Here is a 22999-nt window from a genome sequence, read left to right as displayed (position 1 = left end):
ATATCAGAGGGATTACTCATTATGAATTTGTACCAACCGGACAAACAGTTAACCAAGTTTATTACTTGGAAGTGGTGAAAAGGCTGCGTGAAAAGTTAGACAACCTGAACTTTTCACCAACAATTCATGGCTCTTGCATCATGACACTGCACCAGCTCACACGGCACTGTCTGTGAGGGAGTTTTTAGCCAGGAAACAAATAACTGTATTGGAACACCCTCCCTACTCACCTGATCTGGCCCCCAATGACTTCTTTCTTTACCCAAAGATAAAGGAAATATTGAAAGGAAGACATTTTGATAACATTCAGGACATCAAGGGTAAGACAACGACAGCTCTGATGGCCATTCCAGAACAAGAGTTCCAAAATTGCTTTGAAGGGTGGACTAGGCACTGGCATTGGTGTCTAACTTTCCAAGGGGAGTACTTCGAAGGTGACCATAGTGATATTCAGCAATGAGGTATGTAGCACTTTTTCTAGGATGAATTTGTGAATGTAATTGTCAGAGTTGGCGGAGCAGTCTGGTTGATGACTAGAGTCATACATAGTTGGAAACAGCTATAGATAGACTAGCCAGGGTGCTGCAGATATGAACAAATAGTCTGAACAGGAGTCAAAAGACAGTGTGGATCACAAGTAGCAGGAACAGCATGTGTCTGCCTGTTGGTCTGACCCCACCTGCACTTATGAACATGGATCAGTGCCACAAGCACCCTTCCAACATAAAGGATGCCTTCTTAATAGGCCCTCCAGGGGTATCTGCTGAGGCAGGTGTCTGCTGCCCAAATCCACCCACATCTTCTATTCATTTAGCAATCCATCTGATGTACTGTTTCTCAAACTGAGTCCCCAAAGTTTCACTGATGGAAGATTTCTGGAGGTCCATGAACAACTTAAGTTTGAGAAATCCTGAACAAGTCGTCCAAAATTTTGTTGTAAAATTCAACGAGAGATACAAAGACATGTAAGCAGAGTCCCTTGAAAATCATGTCACAATAGACTGTCAAGTAAAAGAGCAAGTTATAAAATAATATGTATTGTACAATCTCAGTATTGCTAAAATATTTATATGTACATTAAAAAAATGGGTAGATAGACTAAGATGAAAAAACACAGCAAAGGAGCCGCGTGTCACCACGGCCCTGAGGACATTCCCTTGGGTTCCTTAGGAGGCCCTCAGTGCTTGCTGACAGCGCAATCTCCCATTTTACATAAAAGTTTGAAAACTGCAGCTAGATCAGGCTCCTACCCAAAACCCCATGCAAGCTTCTTCAGTCATGAGTCCAAAGATGAAAGCGGAATGGCTGCTACGTCATTTGCAGGATCCAGTGCAAAATGAAAACAAGAATTTCAAGATGGCGACAACAGAGAGACTGAATAGAGCAGGGGTCAGCAAACTTTTGAGATGGAAGAGCCAATCCTGTCCCTCACAACAATTTAAAAATTATTCGAGAGCCATAAAACAAATGAAATCACCATTATGTGAATAATATCCCTTAAAATTTTTATAAATGAAACTATGATAGTTTTAGTTGAATTTTCAATTTTACTTCAGAGCCACATGTACGTACCCAAAGAGCCGCATGTAGCTTGCGAGCTGCAGTTTGCCGACGCCTGGAATAGACCAATGTTCAATGGCCAGGCCAAATATAAAAACAGAACACAGGGGCCAGCCGAGTGGCTTAGTTGGTTAAGAGCTCGCTCAAGAGTGTGAGCTCTGAGCAACAGGGTTGCCGGTTCGATTCCCGCCCCGAGCTGAACTGCCAACAGGTGGCAGGATGGCTCAGCTAAAAAAGAAAAACAACAACACAGAACTCAGACCCACCCAGCCTGCAGCAAACTGCCCGGGAAACTAATTCCTTATCTACAATAACCAGTCCAGGAAACCAGCCTACTTTATATAAATTGTTCTTGTAGGAAGTCAGACTTCCATCTCTAGTGACAATCCAAACAATAATCTCTGTAACAATTGGCCCCAAAGAGCCAGGACTTGATCAATTACTGACAGCCTTCCTAATTTTTTCCTGCTTCTAACTTAGGACCAACCCGAGAGAACCAAATATGCGCCCCTAAGCAATCACACAGGATGCCCGCTGCTGGTTAGCCCACCTCCAGCTGCCAGGGGCCCTGGGCCTCCGCTGGGGGCATGTCTGAAGCCGCCTCCCCTCACTCCACTATAGAGCGTCTCCACTCCCCTGCCTGCCGCTGAGTCTCTGCCTCCCATGCTCTAGCAAGCTCAGAATAAACAGCATTTGCTTATTCTCATTTGGTTGGTCTCCGTTTAGTCCCACAGAGCCTTAAAGCAAGCCTGGGCACTTTAGAGCACACCTGTGTCATAGCCACATATCATGAAGCTAACCCGGGCACAGACAGCACAAACAAGCGGACTGCTGCCCTCTGCAGGGGTTTTCAACCATCCTCCAACTGGCAAGCCAAGAAACCCTCAGGAATCCGGTCTCCTGATGGGGACCCTCCCACACGGTCTTCCTCTCTGGGATGTCCTTTCCAGGCTGCTGGGCCTGGCAGAGTATTGCCTGGCAACGCAGTGTCAGCCAGAAAGCCCCCGTTGTGCCTGGAATTCCTGGGTTGAGGCATTCCCACAGAGCATCCTTGGAGCACCGCATGGCCACTGCCACGAGGAGCAGCTCCCTCCTATCTTTGATGGCTCAGCTCTGCTGCCCTGACCTGGAGGGCTGGGAGCCTTTGCTGCTGGCTTGCTTGGGACTAGTTAGACTTCTGAGGCACCAGAGGACGCTTTGTTTCCCAAACAGGACTCAGTACTCAGACTTCATCCATTTCAGGCTCAGCGTTTCCCACAGGGCACAGATCTTTAGTGAGGATTTACAACCAGACCCCTGGGAGTGCCTACCCTCAAGGAGTCCACGTGCCAGAAGGGAAATGTATGTCATCCCTAAGTAACGGGCGCAGGTGGCTTGATATCAGAGATGTGCAGGGTCTGATGGAGAACTTGGGCCCCACTCCTCACTAGCTGTGTAACCAAGGGCAAGTTACCTAACCTCTCTGGGCCTCTCTATCCTCCTTGGAGCAAAGGGATTAATAATGCTTCCTTTCTCGTGGGTGATGGGTTGGGGCAGTTGAACAAGTTAATACCCGTAGTGCATTTATAAGCCCAGGTCCTGGGGGTGGTTAGTGCTCTAAACACCATGGTTATGGTGAGAATTCTGTTGAGGGCAGAGGTGACAGCCAGCCTGGGGCTGAGTGGTGGGGTTTGGAGAAATAAAGGTAAAGCTTCGAAAAGGCATTTAAATTGGACTCTGGGACAGATGGAGGGAAGGCATGGGACAAAAATTCTTTTGTTTTCTAAATTAGGTGGACATGTTTCTTACACGTCTCCCCCCCAGAGTGGCACCACTCCCGTTTGCTTCAATCCATAAAACATACCATCTTTGTTTTCTTTTCCAGTGATTTTGTGTAGTGTCCTCTTCTCAACCTCCTTCTGGCAGCAAACTGTCGTCTATCCCTCTGGTTTCTGGAAACGGGCTGGAGCAGGTGGTATGTGCCACGTGCCTATTACCCAGCCCAGAGCAAGACTAGTTGTAAATTAGCGTTACACTTAATTAAACATAAACAGGCCATTGCGCTAACTAATTTTGGAAGGAAGGGGGATGAAAAGCACTGGATAAGAAATCTGAGAGGTCTAACGCTCATGTTTTAATTGAACCGCTGAACCGATTTGCAAATTTGTTCCTTCAGCTTCCATTTCTCAGATGGAGACTGCGTTGAGTACATTCCCTGCTCCATCCCAAGGCTGTCTCACCTCATCAAGTCCCTTTTACATGTTGGGTGAGTAAATAGGAAAATTGGCATGTGATGTTCTGAGCTATTTTATGTAAAAACACAAGACGTAACTGTTATTTTCTCGACACTGTATTATCATAGTTCCTAGCTCACAATGAATGGGCCAAATGAGTTTCTAGTGTATTTCAGAGTCACACAGTCTTTCTTGCAGTGTTTGCAACTGAGCGTTTTCTTAAACAGTTTCCCGAGGGCAGACTGTAAACGTGCCCTCTGCTTGGCCCGTGTACTCATCCTGATGGTTTCTCTGCCTCTCCCCCAGCTCATCGGCTTTCCGTTTTCCGTGGGAACATTTACGGGAAGTCTGCAGACCCATAAAATGCAAAATAATCTTGGTGAACGGGGAACCAGGGCAGAGAACATCCACAGCACAAATACAGTGAGAAGCTTCCCAGGGAAAGAGCATGGCTCTGTCTCGATGGCACTTTAAGGCGCACGAGAACCTCCCCAGCAGGCAAAGGAAGGGGACACGGGGAACTGGCTGTGGGCAGTGCTGTCTCAGATGAAACCACACTAATCTCGGGGGTCAGGTTTGGGGGGGGTTCTGGACCCAGCTCCACCACATGCCGCTCCCATGTCTGCAGGAAAAAAGGAAAGCACTGCTGCCTCTCACGGCCTCCCTCACAGAGCTGACAGCGACTGTGAATAAGGCGCTCTGTGAAGAACAAAGCTCGTCACAATCGTGAGCCTTCCTGCCACCGTTAGCGCCTCACAGACATTATGGGAGTCATGCCACTGCAGGTGACTGCTCAGGGAGCACGGCTTTGGACAAGGCAGCCGGGGGCAGGGAAGGAGGGCAGGGTACTGGACGACACAGACCCCGGAAAGAAAGTCAGCACATGAGGCGGGGAAGCTAGGGTCCTGCACCAGATGCCTGGCTTCACATTCTAGTCCTCCCTGCCCCCACGGCCTCTGGGATTCCTGTGGACGAGTTAGAAAAAGTCCCCGTGCCTCTGGCTTCTTCATCTGAGAAATGGGGTGATGCTAATAATAGCACTTACCTTGCAGGGTTGTGGTAGGCTTATGTGAATTAGCCGTGGGCTGTGCTTGGAGTGGTGCCTGGCTCTTACCAGGTACCCAGCAATTATTGTTATCTGGGGCCAGGTCATCTGTTTTGCATCCTGGCCTGATCAGCTACCAGCTGTATGACTGGGACACGCTGAGCCTCTCCAAACTTTTGTGGGTTTTTTTCTGTAAAATAAGTGTAATTCTTTCATTGCTGAGCAGTTCAGAAAACTATATGAGATGTCTGTAAAACACCTTGAAGTCTCTCCCAGCTACACCTTTTCCATGACTGACTTCTGCAGAGGACCTTGAAAAGGCAAATAGTAGACAAGAAGCAGGGCGGGTGGTGGCAGGTGCAGCGGGGAGAGCCTTTGATCACAAGCAGCCTCAGGTCTGGCCTGGCCCCAGAACGTCTGTGAGCCTAAGCATGGGGGATTTCTGTGTACCATTTGGCAGATTCAGAGCTTCCCGGGTCCTGCTGGGTCTAGGCCCTCCTGGGTCTGCTAAGTAGCGAGCTGAAGCCCAGTGCCACCTTCTAGGGGCCTGTGAATGTAGGGGCCTGGGAGGGAATGGTCTCGTTGCCCACACAGCCAGAGCCCCTCTACTGGATAGTTTCCCCGAGGGATGCTTTGGACAACCCAGGAGAGGCTGAACACTGTGGACCACCCTGACCCGGAGCTGAGGAGGCCCTGAACTGCGCCTTCACACAGGGGTCAAGACTGCTGATTCAGTTTGTGTTCCCCCAGGACCCTGAGCTGGGCCTCTGAAGGGCGCTCACTCCGACTCACTCTCCTAAGCAGTCGCATTGGACCACCTCCTCACTGCCATATGCAATTGTTTCTGAGACCAGCAGTGCACTGAAGACAAGATTAGCAGAATAGCAACCATAAACACCCACTTCCCAGAGCCAGTGGGAAGAGCTGCTGAGCCCAGCTGCAAAACCAAATCAGAGCTGACCTCCACCTCCATCGCGGCCTTCAATCTGTGTCCCAGATGTAACAAGTTCTAACCTGTGGCTGATACATGACTTGAAACACTAATCATGCTCACGTGTTGGCTTAGTATTTTTATTCTGCTCCCTATCTTTATAACCATGGGCATCTGTTGCAAGCTCCTCTTGGGCAGTTAGCGTGAGTCTTAGGGGCACGGCCGTCTCAGCCCTCCTAGGTTTGAATCCCAGCCTCACTACTTACTAAGTGACCTTACGTAAGTTCCTTACCCTTCTCCTGGCTTTTCAGCATCCTGGGAGCTTTGCAAGCACATGCAGCTTTTTCTTCTCCTCTTGTTCAGTCTCTGCCATCATCTAATCTCACTGCTGTCATCTTACTGCATGGCCACTCCTTCTCAGCACCCAACTCACTGTTACTTTCTCCACCATTACTGCTGCCATCTTTTTTGGTGATTTTAACAGCCACACAAATGAGCTGTCCAAAAACCCTGGCCACTCAGTTCTTCACCTACTTAGCCCTGGTTAATGTTTTTTCCCCAATTGCAGCCACCATCGCCAGTTACACCAGTCATCAACTTAATTTCTGTAACGTTCACTGCAAATGAGTCTCTCTGGCTCCGTACCGCCGCTCCCTTTCCATCCAATTCTAAAATTCCACAATTCTCCACCTTCTAGTTCACTGACTCTGTCACTGTTCAACCACCTTTTCCAACTCCCTTGGCTTCTGCCTTGTTGTAAGAGTTTGACAAAACCCCAATTCAGATTAAACCCAACACTCCACCTAACCCACCCCCACAACTGAGCAGCCAGAGAAAATAATTGCATTAATTGGGCGCACTTTAAGTTTATACCACAAATCTCCAGTGGACCATCCATGCTAATATTGTACTTCCTCAGCAAATCTACCTTCTCATTCTGAAGCGACTATTTCACGCCTCTCTTCTCCTCACTCTCTCTCTGCTGAGACCTTAGCACCTATTTCATGGCGAAAATCGTTGTATTACCACCAGTTTCACCACCAGCCAGCATGTCCTCTGATGCTCCTTAGGAAGGAAGCAACATTCTGCTCCAACCTAAGGCTGACCCTTTGGTCACTGGGTCTCAGCCCTTTTTGCTTTTTCAAGGATGTCACTGTCACATATGCTCCCCCTTCTCTCTAGAGTGGTCAATTTCTCCCTCTTTAGTGGATCACTTCTATGGATGTATAAATATGCCTTCATATCATCCATCTTTTTAAAAAAACATCCTCCTAATGCCCATGTCCCCCCACGCCTCCACCACCACCACTCTTGCAACAAAACTCAAGTGTTGCCTATATTTGGGGTCCCCACTTCCTCCTCTCACATCTTCTGTATACCCACTCCAATAGGGCTCCTACCACAACACTCCTCCAAAAGTTCCTGTTGGTGTCACCGTGGACTTCTTTAGAACTAAAAATCATCATTTTGAATGCATCATTTCTGTTTTAAATTCACAAAAATGAGGTCCTTAAAATTTATGTGGAGACTGAAAATTGGAAATCTTAATTCAAAAATCGAGGTCTATGGCTGCCAATATTTGGCTGGAGATGAGCTTGCTGGTTTGTAACTGTTACTTTCAGTGGGCGCAGCCCTGGCCCAACAATGAGTTTTTCTATAGAGAAATGTAATCTGAGAGTCAAATAACCCATCTGCGAAACTTGGAATACAACCAACCCATTGGTGAACAAATTCAATACTCTGTCAAGTTAAGATTTATGGGTAATTCATCATTTATATTTTAAGCCAGTGTCCGCTTTGCTGTATATTTGGCAATCCAATCATCAGATACTTATTGAGCACCTACTATGTGCCAGGCACTATGCTAGGCACTTGGGTATAGGGAAATGGCCAAAATGGACATGATCTCTGATGTTACAGTGTTTATAATCTAATTCAGACAAAACAATAAGCACCAAATTAATACCAACTGTGATGATTGATGTGAAGCAGAATCAGTAAAAGACTCATAAAACGACATTAGGCTTTTCTGAGGAAGAGTCATGTAGCTGAGAAATGATGAGGAAGTAAGCATGAACCTTGTGAAGGGTTGGGAAAGGACAGTCCTGGCAAAGGGCATGTTCCAAAGCTCTGGAGTAGAATCCGGTTCCTTCACCCTTTCACTGTGTTAATTGACTTCAAGTTTTTTCTCCAAAATGTGTCAAAAATCCACAAAAAATAATTACAGTATTTACATTTAAGTAAATACAGTTAAGGTGCTACATTTTAGTAAAATAAATGGTTAAAGTATAAACATTTCCTATTGTTATTCATTCTCGAAAAACACAAAAATATAGAAAAATATGCATCTGCTTTTCTAAACTTCCTTTCTGCAACGCTGAGTTTGTGGGATAAAGTCGAACGCTGCCATCAGCGGCAAGAAAATATCATTATAGTTGAACGTTGCAGCAAAAGTGTTCAAGAAATGGAAAGAAAGCCAATATGAGCAAGGGGGCGAGATCCCTGAGACGACGCTGGGGAAGAGTGCAGGGCAGAGCCTGCAGAGCCTTGGAGAACACGATAGAGGTTGAAGTTTACTCTAAATGTAACCACTTAGTTTTTCAGAGGTAACAGCCAATTCTCCATCACGCCCTTTCTCCACTGCCTGGCAGCATTTGCCACAGCTGCTTCCTGACTGGGCTTCCGTTAAACCTGGGTCTCCACAGCCTAACCTCGGCCACTCTTTCCAAATCTCCTTTGCTGGCTCCTCCAGCAGAGAAAAGGGCCCTACACACCGGGCAGGGCCCACGACGAGGTCTCAGCTCTTTCACTACCCACACTCTAGGAAATCTTGACTTTGCATCCCAAGAGAACCATGTTATATATAATATATATATATATATATATATATATATATATATATATATATATATATATATATTCCTTCACACCTTTTCCTGCAACAATTAGGCAAGCAGGACAAAATAAGTGATGGAAAGCAAAAAGGGAAGTAACATTATCAGTGTGAGCAAGTTTTGCAGCATCATTGAAAATGTTGACAATCGTCAGTATAATTTATAGCAGCTATCTAACTGGGCTCCTAAATACCCAGTTCTATATATTATCTAAACTGTGGGAAAAGTATAAAGTAACAATAATGTTCACTCTGCAGGAGTCAGGAGTACAGACCTGAATAAACACAGTCTCTGAAGTTTCCAGTCGGGTTGGGGACATATGAGAACACGGAAAGTTGGGCCGCAGGAGGCACCAACTACAACCTTATCTCATTTTAACACTTAAAACAACGTCTATCAAGTCAGTACAAGTGTTAGTCATGTCGTGGGACAGATGTAACATCCATACAGCAGTAAGCACAGTACATTTCGTGTCTGGGTGTGCTGTGAGGTCCATCTGACTGCACGCACCTGAGCAAAGGTGACATTTGTGAGTTGTAATGGCCTATTACCAACCTGCATGGCCCATACAGACTCAACTTAGCATCTACCACTCAGCAAACATGGCCTTCTTAAGGCTGAAATGTGGCCTTGAGGGATTCGTTTTTACAAACTGCAATGCATAAAGGGAACCGGGACACAATCTGCCCATCATCATGTACACATTTACTTAAGTGTGGGCATCTTGCATGAAATTAACTACCAGTTAAGGTCATTTTAAAGGAAAAAATACATCATGGGCCAGCCGAGTGGCGCGTTGGTTGAGTTGGCTTAGGATGCCAGCTCTGAGCAGCAGGGCCCCCGGTTCAGATCCCACACTAGGGCCAGTGATGCTGCACCCTCTACAGCTAAGATGGTGAACAACAGCTTGACCTGGAGCTAGGCTGCTGTGTTGCCGGCAATGGCGCAAGCTGCAGCCACTGCTGCAGTGGGCTGCTGTAAAGCTACCATGAGAGGCCGGCAGCTGGCGTGAGCTGCCAAGAGCCATTGCTAGCGGTCGTCCAATGGCCGGCGACTGATCTGCCTCACTCAGAAAGAGTGCAATGATAATACCAACATGGGCCAGCGAAGCGACATCCTCCACTAGACTGAAGAACAAAAGGATAGCAACTTGTCTGTTCCCTTTCCCCAATTCCCCAATAAAATCTTTTAAAAAAATAGAAAAACCCCATCAATTTTCAATGCATCTAAGGGAGCAGCTTTTTAACATTTTCACTACCAAAAATGATAAACATTTAATTATTGAGTGGGCTTTGGGTGGCACCTACAAATTTGTGCATTTTTAATCACTGGCCCAGGCAATTTTGATGTGGTGTTGTGTGCTTCACAGAAATCCTGCACTAGTTCACTCAGAAAGTGACAAACATTACCTACCATATTAACAATTCATTTCTTAGAGCCTTTTGACAATTGAGAATTTCTTTACTGAATATTCCTCACAAGAGTTAAAATATTATTTTCTTCTCTAATACACTCCTTGCTCTCACATTGTTAAGTTTTTTGTGAACATGACTTAGTGGAATCCAAAGTAATATCTCTCTCTGCTCAGTGAGAACTAAAAATGATATGTTGAACAGTCAAATGCAGATTCTAATAAGTGTAAACAGTCTATAGATAGTTGTCACAACTTCAAGAGGTGCCAAAGAAACTGACTCACCCCTGGCAAAATCATGTAAGCCATGATTTCAGTTATAGCATCCTCTAGAAATAAGTATTTAGCACATATCTGCTTGCTGGACATTTTCAAGACTGGGAAAATATTTAGATTAACTCAGATATATAAAGATTCCCCTACATATGGCATTATAAACTCAAGGCTATACCATAATAGTTTCTTCACATTTCTATTCAAATGTTCTGACTAAAGATAGAATGTTTTAGCATTTTGCTGAGTGTAAAATTTTTATTTTTGGAAGAAAATCAAGAAAATGAAAAAACTTGGAAGCCAGAGAATTAGAAAGACTATTATTGTCACAGTCTTATTAAGTCTGGCCAAAAAAACCCCCAAAACAAACAAACAAAAACCCCAGCTGTTTAAATTTATTAAAAAAATACAATTTTGAAGAGCAGCACAGAATATTGTAATAAGTACTAATCATTATCAGGTGTCTCATATATGTCAACCACAATTCTCTACCAATACCCTCCATTTAGTCCTCAAACCCTGAGACAGGTACTCAATTATCCCAGTGTATGATGGTCTGGGCCGAGTTCCACCCAGTCAGTAACTGCAGTTCATTTGTGCAGCATCCTCCACTTTGTTTTGTTTACTAAATTCAAAATGCAAATCCAGCATCTGCTAAATATCCTATGTTCTATAGTGATTACATTGGCTCGAAATATTAAAAGCAAAGTTTCTAATGGTGTAGAAATTACAGCACATTATTTAAAAAGACAATGATAAACACAATTACTTGCTGTACACTTCTTATTAAACCTTAAAAAGAGACTCAGGCCAGTTTAAACTTTTTCATTTTTTCACTTTGATATAATACAAATCCCAGTTCCTAAATATTTGATGTATCATATGCATTAAAAACATTAGTGAAAAAAACTATCATCCTATAATTAGGACTGATTCACACTGTTACTTTAACTCAGTGTTAAGGGAAAGCTAGGTCCATCAATTAGAACCATCGGGTTGTCAGAAAAGTCATGACATATTTTTGTAACGAAAAACAGAAAAATAAGTCATGACTTTTCCAAAAACCCAGTATTTCTGATCTCCGGTTCAGGAGGACTGAGTCTGCAAGTCTCAGTTCCGATTTACCCCTATGGTGGAACCAGATAGCAAATGTGCACATATCATAAAACCTCTATAAATTGAATGAAGTCACATGGGACACATTATTCTCTAATAAAGAGCTGGTTGATTACTGTGAAACTGTAATTCACTCTAAGAACAAGCTATAATTCTCTGTCCCCCAAATCCATCAGCTATTTAAATGTTATGCAGTAAATCTGTGCAATGCATTCACTCTAAAATATTCCACACACCTACAGCCTATAATTTCTCCATAATGTCATCTGACAGTTCACCTTTCTCATTCACGAAAGCTAACTTAAGACATTCTGCTCTATGCCATGATCACTGACCAACCATAAATAAACATTTATGTAAATTATATGTTAATCGTGTTTAATAAGGCCTGCAAGGCTGCAACTCCCTAGCATGGTCCGTCTCCTGCAGATCACAGTTCTGAGCTCCACGCTCATGTGCACAACAGTGGCTTCTCATCAGCTTTCCTTTCAAAACCAATCAAGATCAGACCAACTGAGACACCTGGAGTATAGAAAGAGCTTTGTACCTAAAATCCAAGTGTTAACAGCTACCTATTAAAGAAACAAATGACACAGCAATCCTGCAGTTACCACTTACCTGTAACGGTGTTATCTTCCTGCCCCAAGATACTCAAAGTTCTAAAAGTGATTCTTTCATGTATCAGTGAATTGCGATTAGAATTCATACATAAAGTAGAAACTCTGAATGTCACATGAGAAGACTATTCCACTTCAGGAAGGAGCATTAGGAAATCAGGAGTGGCTCATCTGCACTAACGCTAAACTATGTTTAGTTGACCCTTACTTCTGTTCCCAAGGAGTCAGCCACACAGAGAGCCACTTTATGTCCTTGAGCAATTTTAAACTGAGGAAGAAGACACTTCTAAACACTGCTGATTCAGAAACTTCAGAGCTCAATTACAGCACAATGAGAAAACATAATCAGTCGGTGTCAAGCAGTGGTTTTGCTATTTAGATCATAGACAGTATCCATCTTTGGTTTATTTAGCATTACAGTAAATCAGTATAATGTATTTTGAAAACATAATTTTGAAAGCATTCTGGAGACCTAAAATAGAAGGGGGAAGATGGAAAAATAGGAACAAATGTCTACATTTTAAAAATACCAAATGCTTCAAAACTTCCAGCGATGAATGACTATTGAAATGCCATTTCTTCCTGATATAGGAATGTTTCCTGATACTACCTTCTGACAGAAAAGACTGAACTTTTTCTTCACATTCAATTTACGTTTTCTTAAGACACTAGTTCTGCATACAGTAATAAAAAGAAATTTCAGCAAAAAGTCTATCACAATGATGTTACCACTAAAAGAAGAGGCAGAGTAAGAGAAAATAAAATTTACTGTTTATTTCTTTGTTACACAAAGAAAATTAAAAGTGGTTCAAGACATCTTAGCCTATGTTTTCTTCTGACATACTGAAAACAGAACAACGGCCAGCTGGATTACGAGTCTAACTCAGGGTCCAGTTTTTCCACTTTGATGACGATATCTGGAGCTACAGCAGCAGCAGCAGCTTGGTGGCTCTCTGCCTCGGAACCGGACAACACTTCCTCCTTTATCTTCACAGGCTTGTTACTGGCCTCCTCGTCGTCGTCTGAAGACTCATCCAGCTCCCACTCATCATCTATGTCCATTTCAAACACTCTCACGTGACGGAGATTCGAGCTTAACTAAAGAAAAGGCCAAAAAAAGAACTTCTAAATGAATGGCTTAACTAATACATTATATGTAAGGAATCAGAAATCCGAAATTCAAACAAAGAATAATTTTATAGGAAAATTATTTTCCCATCAATTTACAACAAAAATCACTAAACTCAGCCTTCATTTTGCAAAAAGAACACTTAACACAGAACACTAACTCCACATAGCACACTAACGATTTCATAATTAAAATGCAGAACTGTTATTAATTGCTTAGTAAGCTTTCTCGGAACAAGAAAGCTCAATAGCTGGGGTGACTAACAAGCTCATAATCAATACAAGTAATGTATCACCACATGTTTGCACTGAAAGGACCTTATAGATCCAAAGTCCCTTCTTCCTACACGTACAGTTCTTAGTCAGCAAATAATCTGTAAATACTTACCACACAGGACACTTTTCGAAAACCATTCCCAGCAACGTACTGTGCTTTCATGCTTTCTAGTAACCTCCAGTGCTTCTCGAAATGCATGGTACGGGTGGGGATAGCACCACACTGTTCATCTAGCCTAGAGAGGGAAAACCAACCCCAGAATGAAAAGGGGACCCCCTCCCCGGCTTCCTAGAGGTGGTACCAGGGTCAGCCACGGGTTCGATTTCTACTAATATTCCCATTTCCAATCTAATTCTACCAGCCATGGTATAAAAAAGCTGTGTGCTATAGTCTGTGAAAATACTGCAATTCCAAATAGGCAGAACATTATCTTATTAAGGTTTCTGATTCCCTTTCAAGAAAAACAAAGAGACACGTTTTTAAATTAGAGAACGGATCTGCTTACATTTAAATCTCAGTCCACTAAAGCCATCTCTTATAAATGGCCTTGTACCCTCCACGTGGCTACTGAGGTCCTAATTCCGGAAGGAAAACAGTAAAGGTAATTTGAAACAATTCTACTACAAACTGGGGTTAATGCTACTCTTAAAAAAGAACTAACAAAAGTCCCATTCTTCACTCCAAATAATTCCCAACCCTGTTCCAGAAAATACTTAACTTCCTACTAAAGCAAAGGGACAGGAAAGATGTTGAAGGCAGCATTTTTTAATAAAAAATGGGAGTATTTCTGCTCAGTTGACTTTATGATTATCCCTAGTAATCATTATCTAGCATACCTAAAGAATCACAATGTACGATATACATTAAAAACATTTATCTGTTATAGCAGAAAGAGGATCTTACTAATAATGAGTTAGTTACCGTGTTGAGTAAGTCCCAGTGAACTGATACTCTGCAGAATCTTCACAGTTATACACTAAAGACAATGGCAACTGGACCAAGAGTCTGTCTCTTCCTTCACGTCCTACAGTGTCTTTAAGAACTACCGTTACAGTTTCATCATCATAAAACTGTGCATCTAGGCAACTGTAGGTGCTAGAGTTGAAACAAGTTTTGTTATAGCAAAGATGATCATAACTGAGAGAATATTATAAGCATAACATTATACTCGTACCAAGCAAAAAAATTTGTAATAAAAAGTCAAGTGAAATTCTATACAATCACATTTAAAAATATATCATTCGTTCGCACTAAATCACAGTAACCTGTTGTACTGATTATTCACAAATATCGCTAGGCCCTAAAAACAGGTAATCATGAAAAAAAGAGAAATCTGTGAGGCTGGTTCACAGTTCCCAAACACTTTTGACATTAGTGGTCAGGCCTTAACATATGGAAATTCCAGGAACAACATCTTTATGTATTTTTAGTTAACTAGACTGCAAAGTAAAAATAAGACTGACATAAGAAAACACAACAACTTCAAAGATGTTATTATAAAAAACTTTTATGTAAGGAAACAGAGTGAGAAAAAGATCAGCCTAAGATGAGTGTCAGTTCTTTCCTCTGCAAAGCCTTAGGGATGACTTAGGTATTGTTACTCTTTTGTATCTTAAGAAAACCCCGCATTAAGAATAATGCCACCTTACATTTTTGTTGGTCATAACAAGAACCTGGAATCCCTGGCACCCCATTACTGTCTTATTAACAGACAGGGAGCTCAGAAGTATTAATTATAAGACACTGTGCTACATAAATTCCTGCAGCAGGGTGGTAAGGTTCTATTCAACTGTAAGTCAAATAATTCTCTACATATAAAATATGTGGCCAATCCTGCCCCTATGTTGCAAGTGAGAAAGGCCTTCTAGTTATGTCATTACTATAACTGAGTCTAACCATATTCCTATAATTCGTATTTATTAAACACATAAACATATCATATGTGTGTACATGCAAGCAAGCGCGCACACACACACACACACACACAACCATGCAAACAAATGTCAAGATTTACCTTCTTCTCACTTTCTCGGTTGTGGCATATGTGAAGCTCCCAAATTTAATAGCAATTAGTCCGTTGCTTACAGATCTTGAAGAAAGAAGGGGAAACAGAGACTTGTGGAACAACCTTGATAACCCATCATCTGAATGCTTGAAAGAACGTGACTGCCAGTGTTAGTACATTTACCTGAACACAAAATCCCAGACCAAGTACCATTATGCTCACTCTAGAATACTAATAACTATTTTAAACACCTAGATACGTCAACCTAACATCAAAATTACAGCTTGGTTTAAAATCTTACAGTCACCAAAGTAGTTAGATATCTTGTAAAATTAAGACATCTGGAACAACCAAATTATTTCTCTTTGGCTACATCTTAGTCTCAAAAAATGTCCTTGAAGTTCAGATTTAAAACCATTTAAGATACTAATGGCATTCTAAATATGATTTACCTTTCAGAACTTTTACTCTCAAAAAAAACCTCTATAGGTAAGGCCTCTTGTTTAATGAAAGCCATACTTAACCTGAGGTAACAAGGTAAAAATCCTTTCTATAAGAAACCCAAAATACAATAGTTTTGAACTTCTACAAGTTCATGAAACGTAATTGAGTGTTCTGCTCTTGTATTTCTCCTAATCCTAAAAAAAAAATCCTACATGTAATTGCTATACACCAACACAAAATTAGATAATCAGTAATTAGAAGGGATCACATAGCTTCCTAATTTGGCACTGGGATCGTAATGACGTGAAAACTAAGAACAGTTCAGCGACAAGCCTAGAGTCATAAGGTAGCTTAATTAAAACTTTATTAAAAATAATAAAATCTTATTTCTTCTGATTCAAACTTCAGATTAATACTTACTGGGAAATATCAGTATGTCTCCTTAATATGCACATTTTATAAAGTGAATCTTCTAAAATAGTAAAAAGAAGATAATGTAGATTTGAAGTTTTATTATTCCACCTAAGGGAAAAAAAATTGTCAAAGCATGATATTTAGCTATCAATGCACAGAATTAAATTGTATTGTTCACATAATAGGGGAGAAACACACACTTACAGAAAAGGAAATTTGAACAATCTACGTGTAGAGTCCTCACTAAAACAAAAGGGAAAAAATTAAGAAAAATTTAAATTGGCTGCTGGATTATACCATCAAAAAGGTAAACAGAATTACCTTCTAGCATCTCGATATAATGGAATACAGATTGCTTGATTCATCGATTTTCCAATTACATCCTAAATAAAATAAAATTAAAAATATTATTAGAGCATTTACATATACACAGACAAATGAGCATGAAGTGTCTAACCATTACTGGTTAAGTCTAGTAAAAAGAAATCACCTATATCACCAAAACTTTCACATGGGGAACTTTAATGACAGTCGTAGCAGTAAGGAAAAGAGAAAATTCTGAGCTGAAAAGGACCTTGGAGATAAGCACATGGCAGGTTAAGAATCACCTCCTCTAGTCTCAGCATCAATCACCCACCCTTTAATAGGAAACAAGAGACACATCAGCTCTGTAACTAAGACCATTTATAATAAGTTTGTTCTGGGAACAAATACTAAAGATGCCAACATCTTTCAATAATCTTTTCATTTTGAATGTATGTAAGAAACTAACAATAACGGAATGTTAGTGCGAACCATATGAGACTGCCATTTTTGTTAGTCAAAAACATTGGAATATCAGCATTTCATATGGTTCATCTTAATAACTATGGTCACTTACACAAATGAGCCACATATTGTGGACACTCTTGCTCCTACACAAAAACATGCATTTCTTTCAAACTTACTGCTGGCTTTTGCAAACACTGATCAATAATGTTCTCCATCCGTCTTTTCACAAAATGCAATGATTTTCGAGGATAATAAGGAAACAGCAAAGGACTTTCTGGTTTCAAACAAAAACAAAAACAAAAAGCTATAGCAAACCAGGTGATAAGGAGAAAACATTCCACTATTAAGGCCACCCTCACAGCTTATCTGATGGCGACGTTCTCCCTCGCCACTTCATTATACCCTCACAAAACCTCACTAAAAATGACTGTGGCCTCTGCCTTTCACCATCCCCTGCTGCCTGCCCTCTAAAAAAACCCACACTTACTACAAGCTGAATCCTAGTGGCTTATTATTCTATATGCTATTTGTCCTACCAAAATCCTACAGTGTGCTTCTGTTGGTCCTAAGAAGAAACGGATGGTTTGGGAACCATAAGACATATAATTAAAGAAAGTTCATTCTTTTCTAGTCTTTGCCACATATGTAGTGACAACAGCAGCCCAGTAATGTTTTGGAAGAGTATGATACTAAAAATAAAAACAGGAGGCAAAAAACTAGTGCTATGAAAATGAACTCTTTACTTTTAAAAAGGCTACTTTACCAGTAGAAAGTAATATATAATTTAGCATTTACGGACACCAGCTATGCTAGGTTCTTTTTATATCTGTTATTTCCATTGCTTAAAATAGCTGTACAAAGTAAGCATCAGACTTTCCATTTACAGATAAAAAGAGGCTTAGGAGGTTTAGGCAACTGCCCACTATGAAACTGATTAAGTATTTAGACCTAGGAATCAAACCCAAGTCCAATGCCTTAAGCCCACCCTCTTCCACTGGTGCCCTGTAGGCCTTACTCACAAAACATCTCATATCCCAGCAAAGCTGAATAAAATGAATTTTAATCATGTTAACATTTTAAGTTCCCAGCAGGTGACAGATGCTGTGGTATCACAGAAAGATGTGTGGTCTTTCTCTCCAGTTTCTGGCAGAGCTCCTAAAACCCTTGGAATTTCCTGAGTGATAGAGAGTAATAGGAACATCTTTTGTTTAATGAGGCAACTCTTGCCAGGCCCCTAGGTAGCTTCAGGATGGAGGCTGGTTGCCATAAAGCCCAAGCTTGGAACTTTCAGCCCCACTCCCCAACATCCATGGAGGGAAGGAGAGAGACGCTGGAGTTGAGTTCAATCGCCAATGGTCAATGACTTAATCAATCATGTCTGCATAATGAAAATGCCATAAAGCCTCCTAAACAACAGAGTTCAGAGGGCCTCCGGGTTGGTGAACACTTGGAAGTTCTGGGAGGGCGGTGCACCTGGAACGAGCTCCGTGTCCCTCCCCCCATACCTTGCCCTATGCATCATTTCCACTGGCTGAAGGTTGTCTCCTTTATAATAAACCGGTCAACGTAAGTGTTTCTGAGTTTTGTGACCCATTTTAGCAAATTATCAAACCTGAAGTGGGGAAGTTGTGGGAACCCCCAACTCTGTAGCCAAGTGGGCAGAAATGTGGGTAACCTGGGGAGCCAACAATTGTGACTCAAGTCTGAAGTGGGGGCAGTCCTGTGGGACCAAGCCTTTAAACCTGTGGAGTCTGGAGCTAACTCTAGATAGTTAGCATCGGAATTAAACTGTATGACACCCAGATGGTATCGTTATTGGTTTCATGAGGGAAAAACCTCTCATTTTGGTGTCAGAAGTGTTCTGAGTAAAAACAGCTCAGATGCTAGCATACTGACTGCTTATGTGTGCTGTGCCAGGCACTATTCTTATTTAGATTAATTTACTGAATCTTCACAACAGCTTTTGAGTGAGGCACAATTATCATTCTCATTTTCAGAGGAGAAAACTGGGCACAGAGAGGTTAGGCAGCTTGCCCCAACCACACACCTAGGCGGTGGCAGAGCAAGATTCGAACCCAGGCAGTGCAGTGTCCAGAGCACCGACCTGAACCCATCACACAACACTGACTCTCCCGTGTGCCCTAAGTCCACACAGGAGGCATTTAGTGCTTGGTTCTTGCAAAGTATTCGAAAGACGTTTCATTCAAGTTTTCTTAATAGTTCCACAATGATAGTTGGTATTACTTCATACTAGACTAAGAAACTGGGAGAATAATGAGCTTGAAACTCACATACCAGCGAAACCTCAAGCATTTAAGAGATGGGAGATAGTCTGAAATGTATCTGTTAAATATGAGGCCTGTAGCTAAATTTAGGCCTCTCTACTCAGCCGCAGATGTGGGGGAATTTGGGGGTGAGATCCTTTGGGTTGTCGGAAAAGTCATGATGCATTTTTGCAACGAAAAACAGAAAAAATACATCATGACTTTTCTGACAACCCAATATTTTAGCACAACAAAGTTCCCAGGATCCGTATTAGCCCAATATATTGACAGGGACCAGGTGCCACCACTCCGGCACATTGCCATCAGCCTTCTCTGGCATCCTTCCTTACTCCTTGGGCATCCTGATTAAATACAGTAAATGAATTGAGTTGGCTGTACCTCTATTCTTCCTCCATTCAATAGCTAACTTATATCAGTACATCTCTCTAGTGATCTTAAGACTCTTAAGCGACCAAAATATGTCCTGCCCTAAAAAAGAATTTGGACTTTTAGGGTTAAAAGAGCAATATGCAAACTTCTGGGCCTCAGAGAATTCCCCCCTCCTTCCCTCCCTCCATCCAGATAAGCAATAACCAGATAAAAGTGACAGAGATTACTCCTGAGTCCAGTTACAAAATCAGCTCTGTAGTTAGCAGAACGCCAGCTCCATCACTTCCTAGCTTATATGACACTGGGCTTTCTTTAACTTCATTTTCCTCATTAGTAAAATGAGGATAACAAGTACCTACCACAAAGGTTATTGTAAGGATTAAAGGAAGTGATACATATATGTGGCTATTACCCTAAGGGCCTAAGAAACAGCTCAACTATGGTCAAATTACTCTTTGAAAAAGCAAAGAAATATACTTACTTAAAAATATTTTCATACCAAATGATGAGGTTTTGACCTATTTAATGGTTGCTATTTTGTATTGCATCCCTAATAATGCTGGATAAAAAAAGTTTTACCGTATCAACATTTTATGATCTTAGGAAAGGCATAACAAGTAAACAGAAAGCTACAACCTTAGGAGAATACAGTGATGCATCACTGTGCTTTTTGGAGTTAACAAACTGGAACTGACAAAACAGACTTCTCTGACTAGAAGGCTCTATAGTTTTCGTCCCAGCATCCTATTTTTTAATAGGGTGCAAAACAGACAATATAATAAGAATAAGCGATCTTACTACTGCACGGTAAATATCAGAGTGTTTTGGATCATGGTAATGTCATGCACTATTTGTTATTTTGCTGTTTCTCTAATCAAGTAAAATGGTTACAAAGGATAAGTCTAAAGAATAGATTAGTACTTCAGCAAGTGTTCAGAAAAACTGTTGGCTGATGTACTGGTCTCAAATAAATATAAACATGGCCCAAATCACTTGTTTCATGAAATACCTTTAAGGTGGCTGCTGTTCTGAAGAAAGTCATACCACTGGTTTCCTTCTGTGTTAGGGGGTGATACAAGATCATCATCTTCATCTTTCAAGTACTAGAAATACAGAATTAAAAATTTTAATGTAGAAAGCCAAAGGATCAGGCTTCAAAAATTGTTTATATTTAACCTTATTCTATTTAATAAGTTAGTTTTACTGACAAGTCCTCCTGAAAAGTGAACTGCTAATATTCTAAGTGACCAAAATTTGCTAAATGCCAAGCAACTAAACAAACTGCTAGAAGATTAGAATGCTGGAGATGTAAAGACTATAGAGTTTAAATTTTGTGTTCCATTTTCATGAAGCATATTTTAAGCTTACACATGTAAGTCTGTGAATTAATTTGAAAAGTGTCAACTGTTAATCGACTCTACGGCAGTTCTCAAAGTGAGGTCCATGGACCCCTGAAAGTCCCCAAAATGTTTTCAGGAATGCATGAGGTCAATACCATTTTTATAATAATACTAAGAGGCAATTTGCTCTTTTTACTGCAATGAGACACTTGGACTGAAGGTCAAAAGCACAGGTAGGAAAATCTGCTGGCACCGCCACCAAGACTCAAGGTAGTGACACCAAACCATACTAGCAGTCATTGTATTCTTTGCCACATACAATTTCACTAATTTCTGATAAAGCTATTAAAATTATTAATTTTATTAAATCTCAACCCTTGAGTACAAATCTTTTTAATATGCTGTGTGACAGAACTGGGAACTATACATAAAGCACTTTTGCTACACAGCAAAGCAGGATGGTTATTATTACAAAGCATTTATAAAAATATAGTTGTGACTTAAGCCAGGTGCTCTTTTGTTGTTAATGGAATTCCATTTTTATTTGAAAGAATGACTGGCAGAAAAACTATGATTATTCATTCTTGGGCATTTGGCAGGTATCTTCTTGAAATAAATAAAGTGAGCCTGTCACTTTAAGCAAACAACTGACAATGTTTGTTGCCAATGATAAAGTTCAGACATTCATGCAAAAATTAAAATTCTGGAAAACCTGTTATCTGCCACTGTGTGCTTGACAGCTTCACAGTACCTAAAGACTGATGAGATTGGTGATGATATTAATAAAATCTGAATCTATATGAAGAAAAGTGTCAGCGTATGGAAGATCTGCACAAGTCAGTGAGGCAATACCTTCCAAATGGCCAATACACAATATTATAAAATCATGCATGGGTAAAAGATCCATTCAAAGTGCAAGGTATGAAAGGACCACTGATGCAATTTAGATCAACATTGAAACTACTGTCACTTGTCAGGATTGAGTGCAGTATCAAAGAATATCCACAATTATCTAAAAAGCTATTAAAATGCTTCCCCCTTTCCAACTACACACCTGTATGAGGAAGACTTTCTTTATATACATTAACCAAAACAACATATCACAACAGATTGAATGCAAAAGCAGATGAGAATCTAGCTGTCTTCTATTAAGCCAGACATCAAAGAGATGTGCAAAAATATAAATTCTTTACTAAGTTTTGTTTTGTGAAATAGTTATTTTTCATTAAAAATATTTATATTAACATGTAATGGTAATTGCTATCTTAAATAACAAGGGTTTTCATTATTTTTAAATAAATTAGGATGTAATTTTTTATTGTTTAATTTCTAATTCCTAATAATATCTACCATTGATAGCTATAACCCACATACAAGACCTTTAGGGTCCTCAATAATATTAAGAACGTAACAGGGTTCTGAGACCAAAAAGTTGAATTAAACTGCTACTCTTTGGCTACTTCACTAAAAGGATAGGGCTACTATGTAACTGGCATTATATCACTTTCTAAAAATTCTGGGTAATAAAGACTAACACTGCTAATATTTTTAAATTAGTTTTAAAAAATGAAGCAAATTAATAACTGAGTTCAATCCGAAGTCCATACCTGACCAACTTTTTCAACATTAAAGTATTTTCCTTTTCGATTATAAAGGTCTGGAGCCTAGAAAGAATAAATATAGCTTAATTGTTAAGTCAACTCACAATAGAAAAATAAAAAATCTTATATTCAAACCAAAAACTTTATTTTTTAAGAGCGCAATTAGTGGCAGTTACTCTTTTTTTTTTTCCAATGCAATGTAAGACACACATACAAACCAAAGTTCAATTTATGGGCTTTATGTTTGATTAATTAGTATTGCCATTAATTAGTTCAATAGTTTAAAATGCATAACTGCTAAGAAC

General features: G+C 40.7%; 1 protein-coding gene across 3 annotated transcripts in view; it reads right to left on the bottom strand.

Annotated features, from left to right (window-relative positions):
• Positions 1-12445: 12445 nt before the first annotated feature.
• Positions 12446-22999, bottom strand: part of ANAPC4 (anaphase promoting complex subunit 4) — a 34740-nt gene continuing 24186 nt past the window's right edge. The window contains exons 20-29 of one of the 3 annotated variants that reach the window (XM_019642424.1): positions 22701-22757; positions 20763-20856; positions 17276-17373; positions 16650-16711; positions 16533-16571; positions 16335-16436; positions 15480-15554; positions 14387-14560; positions 13577-13700; positions 12446-13158 (exon numbers count right to left, since the gene is read on the bottom strand). In XM_019642424.1, the coding sequence (XP_019497969.1) occupies positions 12931-13158; positions 13577-13700; positions 14387-14560; positions 15480-15554; positions 16335-16436; positions 16533-16571; positions 16650-16711; positions 17276-17373; positions 20763-20856; positions 22701-22757 (1053 nt within the window). In that variant the 3' untranslated portion in view covers positions 12446-12930. Of the gene's footprint in view, positions 13159-13576; positions 13701-13970; positions 14041-14386; positions 14561-15479; positions 15555-16334; positions 16437-16532; positions 16572-16649; positions 16712-17275; positions 17374-20762; positions 20857-22700; positions 22758-22999 lie in introns of those variants that run through there. The other 2 variants (XM_019642426.1, XM_019642425.1) reach the window with 2 other exon arrangements.

The sequence above is a fragment of the Hipposideros armiger genome, unplaced genomic scaffold, assembly GCF_001890085.2.
Source record: "Hipposideros armiger isolate ML-2016 unplaced genomic scaffold, ASM189008v1 scaffold_68, whole genome shotgun sequence".
In the NCBI taxonomy this organism is placed as follows: domain Eukaryota; kingdom Metazoa; phylum Chordata; class Mammalia; order Chiroptera; family Hipposideridae; genus Hipposideros; species Hipposideros armiger.
Note: the sequence above shows the minus strand (reverse complement) of the source record. Positions and strands in the feature narration are given on the sequence as shown.